The 5,800-nt window shown below is 33.0% G+C and overlaps 1 protein-coding gene across 5 annotated transcripts in view; it reads right to left on the reverse strand.

The window, feature by feature from the left end:
- Positions 1 to 1,775: 1,775 nt before the first annotated feature.
- LOC106478257 (putative zinc metalloproteinase C607.06c) overlaps positions 1,776 to 5,800 on the reverse strand; it is a 19,549-nt gene continuing 15,524 nt past the window's right edge. For all 5 annotated transcript variants that reach the window (XM_022381832.1, XM_022381829.1, XM_022381831.1 and 2 more), the window contains 2 exons: positions 3,148 to 3,201; positions 1,776 to 2,764 (listed from right to left, as the gene is read on the reverse strand). In XM_022381832.1, the coding sequence (XP_022237540.1) occupies positions 2,530 to 2,764; positions 3,148 to 3,201 (289 nt within the window). In that variant the 3' untranslated portion in view covers positions 1,776 to 2,529. The remainder of the gene's footprint in view (positions 2,765 to 3,147; positions 3,202 to 5,800) is intronic.

The raw sequence follows: 5,800 nt of genomic DNA on the forward strand, positions 1-5,800 counted from the left end.
AACCTTATTTTCAATAAGCAATCCTGAAAAATATTTGGGGGGGTGCTTAACTTTTTCCTAGGTGTATATATATATAGAACAATTTTTAAACTTTTATGACAGAGATTAATGAGACAATGAGAAGTAATAAAAATTTAAGCTAAAAATCTTGAAGGAAATCTCACCTTTTGTCTCTTGATTTTACATCCATAGTCAAAGGCAAGTTCTCATAGTTCATGCTTATCATATTTTTTGTAGTTAAGAAACCAACTGGTTACAGTAACCTTTGGCTGACAAACTACCATATGACTTACTTCATTAAGTATTTTTTTTCATTTTACAAATACTGTGTAAGTGTAAACTTTAGTTGAATGGATTAGTGCTATACACCGAATATTGATTCCTTTCCAAACTTACAGATGAAAACTTATGTAAGACTTGTATGGTGAGAACAACAGACAATGTACTTATTATCGATATACAGTCACATAAATCCCTGAGCAAAAGATTCCAAAAAAAGTCTCTCTCTGCAGAAACTGTGATGAGGCTGTACTATCTTTTTCACTTCAGAGTTTCAACCTTTAAGGCTAGTTATTGTAATTTTTGTATAAACTAGAAAAAAGACTTGCATTTTTGTAGCCATTACTTTCTGTTTTCTGCTATTCCGAACATCTAAGCCCTGATTTACAAAAAAAAACTATTACCTCTCTTATATTATCATAAAGAAATCAATTATTTTGATAAGATATAATACAGTATAATACAAGGTATAATAACAAAGTTACTGAAAATAATTTCTCCTATCAGTGTTGATGAATGAATAGAAAGTTATTTAAAAAATGGTAAAAATCTTTGTATTAATTTACAGTTTATATTTGAGTGATAAAGAAACAAAAAGGCAGTAGTTGGTAGTTTCACTTTACTGTAATAGGTACTCAATAATATACAGCAGGCAACACTACAAATAATTTTTATCTTTAGCATGTCTACATTGTATTAGAAAATGTATACAACTGGGGCTAGCACATACTGTTTCCATAACAGTTAGGTCACTTTACAGAAAATATATAATACAGTATGATTTTCCTACACATTTTGACACTTTTATTACAATGGACTTTTATGTCAGCCAAGTAAATTGCATAGAAAATATACTGGTAACATCATTGTACCCAGTTCTTGTTCCTGTATAAATAAGGCATTAATTACTTTCAATTATGTTCAAAGAGTTTGTTTGTTTTTCTCATTGCAAAGCTATACAACAGGCTATCTATGCTCTGTTCACCATGGATTTTAGTGTTGGAAGTTCGTGTACTGACTACTGACACACTGGGAAATTCTTCAAAGGGAATTAGAAAGCATATTCTAATATATATTTGTTATGTTCCTTTCTGAAAGTAAGAAACTTTAATATAATTTATTAATAACTTTAGCAAATAACAGAAACTAAAGGTTGTTATTTATTCTAAAGATATGACATTTTAAGCATATGGATGTAATCTGAACTCTGTAACAGGATGAAAATTTGTCACAACAATTGTTATGATATGAATGCCTTTTACAAGCTGGCAAAACACCATAACATCTGCTGTTGTGACAAGTGTCTTTTATAGATAACATTCTGACCACTACTGAAGACCTATGAATTCAGTGAAACATGTTGTTGGCAATGAATGTGATGAAAATGGTGTGGTTGACTACTGTTATCACACACTCTTCTAATTCTTGAAAACTTCTCTGGGTCTGAACTAAGAATGTAGTGTTAAAAAATTTAATAAACCTAAATGACAAATATATAATTAATTGGAAAGAAAATTTATTAAAAAACAATCTAGCAGTGGAGGTTGTATGCAATAAACTGTTTGTACTCACTAAATATAAAGACATAAATATTTAATAAGCAAGAAAATTTATTAATATTTCAAAATGTCTATGCTTGCAAGTATTGTCTAGGTTACATGCTTTAAATTGGAATGTATTTTATAAGACATTTGTTTAAATCCAGAAATCCTGAAATGGTGTGCTAGTAAAGAAAATTATTGCTAAAAGGTTGCTCACAGAAAACAAATAATGGCAGAAATATTAGATTTTCAATTGAAATAAAATTATATGTAAAAGGTTCATTATTGTAACAACTATGTCATCAAAAAATCATTTTAATTTTCAAAATTTACAATTACTACTAGTTCAGTAAATGTCTGTAGAATTAGTATCTTTCTTTCTTACTGTATGGAATAAAGAACTCTGAATAATTAAAGATCTAAATTCAGCACCTATCACTTTGCAAGAGGTAAGACTATTACACTGAGCAACTAAGCAATTGTATAATAATACAATAACTGGTAATTTATAGAAAATAAGTAAAAAACTATTAACATATTATCTATACACTTATTAGTGATTTTGAACACAAATAACAGTGGGGAATTACTATCACATACCTGTCATATTCTTGAGTTTTTACATTAAATATTTAATAATTATTCGCCACTGATCACTATCACCGAGATTCTTTGAACCATGATTTCCTATCACAATTTATAACATAAGTTACACATCTAAGTTTTTTAAAGAAACATCTCTCTTCAAGATGTTTCCATAAGAATCAGCTATGATGATTTTTAACATAGAAGTGTTTTCTGGAAGCCAACTGGACATGTCTGACAAATGTAGAGGAAGCTCACGAAGTCCATCACCCCGAAGAAACTCCCAGTGGTGAAGATAATTACTATCCTTATCACGAAATTCAACCAGTCGGATTCCATGAGCAGATGTAGCTTTGTTACTAGAAAAACAAAAAAGATATTAACACATCATTATTGTCAACTCTTTAACCTAAAGCAGCTAGCATCTGCAACAAAATAGTTCTTACTCAGATAATAGTTCCTTAACTTTTTACCCTCCCTCACTAAATGGTACAATTATAATCAGGATTGTACTTAATCTCAAATTTAAATAATGTTTGAACAAAAACTTTTGAAGTAAAAGCCTACTTAAGCTGATGAACTAATTTGATTAAAACTCAGATCAGTTACATCTTACAACAGGCTTGTTGAAATGATAATAATGGTGGAAGAATGTAGAAGAAAATCTCTGCTGACTGGATTAGAATGAATTTTAAAAAGTACTGGTAGCTTTTTCACAGTTTAGTCTTCATAGTTTACCTACCTGCTAATGTTTGGCAGTAACGTGGGGTCTTTAGGATTGAATAAGTTAAACCACCTGCAATACGAAACATGTTTTGCAATCATTCAATTGAATTTTTTATATTAAATGAGAATCAACAACTTGAAAGAATACTCTTCATATAAATTAATGATAAATTTAGTTTTAAATATTAACATATAGTTACAGCAGAAGACACTGAGTTACGCTAACTTTTACAAAAAAACAACAAGGTTTTTCCTTTTTAAACTGTTATACAAAAGAAACAATCTTGTGTAAAATATTTTAAATAGTATTTAAGTACAACTACTATAACTATTGTAACCTGTTTTCTCTCATGTGGGTTTCTGAACAGTGCTTCTATTACTTCAAAAAGTAACACTACATTCAATATACAGTTACTTCACAAAAACTTAAAATGGACCCTTTCCAAAGTGATTCTTTTCCCTCTACATTTTATCTTAAAATCTGTTTGTGTGTTGTTGGCTACCAAATTGGTCACCAGCTCTCTCCACTTCTACTGTTTCCCTCTTCCATCCTGATGCTCAGGAAACAAGCTATGCTTTAAGCTTCAAATCAAAGGACTTAGTATACAGAGTATGTACTGAAATTCATGTTTTTAATACTTTATTGTCATATACAGAATTATACTCATGGAATACAAAAAGAATGTGCACTTTTACAATACCATCCGGTAATGTGCCTAGATGGTATTATGGAACACCTCATTTCTACAGAGCAAGTTGCAACCAGAATTAAGTATAGTCAAATGGGTTGCTAGTGCACAATTGGATTTATAAAAGCACATCTGTCTAGGCAACACTTGCCACAGAGTGAGATCCTGTAAAACCATAACGTAAGGGACCCTGAAAAAGAAAGACAAGATAATATTACTCCCTCCTCCATATATTTTAGATGTTGTTAAGACGGCCATGGGGATTAGTGAAAAAAAACCAAAATAAAAACTGCCCGATCACTTAAAGAATGTGAAAAAAAAGCATTAGGAGAAATCCACATACAGGCCCATAAAATGTCCATCCCCCAGTGAATCAAAGAAATGGACAGTGAAAGACAAATGTGCTGAAGCTGATGAGATGCAACTCTCAGAAGATTTCTCACCTGTAATATCCAGAATATGCAACTTGGATATGTGCAAAACCACTTCCAAGGAAGTGGGGATAAACCTTTGGAAATCAAAGTATCCCATAGAATACAGAGATGAGAACTATCACCACAAAAGGAGTTAGAGTGAGCCACATAACACCTCTGGGTCTGACAGGACAAAACAAATGATCAGTGTATGATCGATTGTACAGGTAAGAATTAGTTGGCAAAACAACAGTGGAGAGAGAGATGTATCTCCTTCTCTGGTGGCCAGACTTAGAAAGAAAGGACCTATCAGGGTATAGAAAGACCTAAAGGAAGAGATAAAGACTCCTACAAACACGTCAACAACTCTAGCTGTTGTCAACAACAACAAAATACCAATTAAGGGAGAGATGACATATGGTACATAAGGCTAAAGGCTCGAAAGGTTGTCGAGACAAGGCATGTAGTACCACCTTAATATTTCGATGAAGTAATGGAAAAGGCCATTGGGGAAGAAGGCTGGGTAGCACTGGGGAATCTAAAACCATCAGATGTTTAGGATAACTAAAGGAAAATGAAGAAGTTGTCTGACCTAAACAACAGGAGACAAAGCAAAACCCAAGTAAAAAACAGGTCAAAACAAGATATGGTGGACACGTTTGGTAAAGTGGGTACAAACTCTTTGTGAGGCACACCCTAGACAATTGTAAATGTTAAATCCCAATAACCTGGGAAGAGTCTTGGTGTAGAAAGTTGAGTTGAGGATGTCTCAAGAAAGATAAACTAAGAGGAAGATGCAGAGGTGGACTCACATGAAGAAACTGAACAAGAGGAAATCATGGCTTGGCTGGCCAATCTATGCTAGCAACATCTTGCAAGTAGAGGATCAAAATATAGTCAGAACTATGAGTAACAGAGGAAGTGAGGAAAAGTCATAGATGTGCAATTCCATCCAAGCAGGATCAATTGCATCTACCACCATAGCCTGAGGATGAGGTAGTGACAGTCCAAAGATTGTAGTTGAGTTGCAATAAGTGCCAAAAGCTAACAAAGGAGGCCCAAAATGAGAACAAAGGTATCGGAAAATAGCACAATGGAGAATCCATTTGCTCAGGAGAAAGTGAGGACTGAGACTGACAATCTGCTATGAAATCCATCACCCGAGGAAACTGGCAAGCAGGAGGCTGACATAATTAGAATAGGCTGCATAGAAAGAACCAAACTTAAGAGACCACTGAAATTGATGAAATGTCTCATGAGGATATTCCCCTGCAAAAATTCTAGACTTTGCACTATTGCCTGTTGAACAGCAAGAAGTCCTGAATGATTGATGTAGTATGACGATGCATCCTCCATTCATATATCCTAGAATTCCTGACCTTGAAGATACACATTACATCCCCCAAGTGAAGTATCTGTAAAGAGAAACTATGGACAGAGGGGCAGTATACATTTATATACATACATGCATGCATGCATATATACACTCCCACACACACACACATATATATATATATATATATATATATATATATATATATATATACACACACACACACACACACAC

The sequence above is a fragment of the Limulus polyphemus genome, unplaced genomic scaffold (assembly GCF_000517525.1).
Source record: "Limulus polyphemus unplaced genomic scaffold, Limulus_polyphemus-2.1.2 Scaffold194, whole genome shotgun sequence".
Classification (NCBI taxonomy): domain Eukaryota; kingdom Metazoa; phylum Arthropoda; class Merostomata; order Xiphosura; family Limulidae; genus Limulus; species Limulus polyphemus.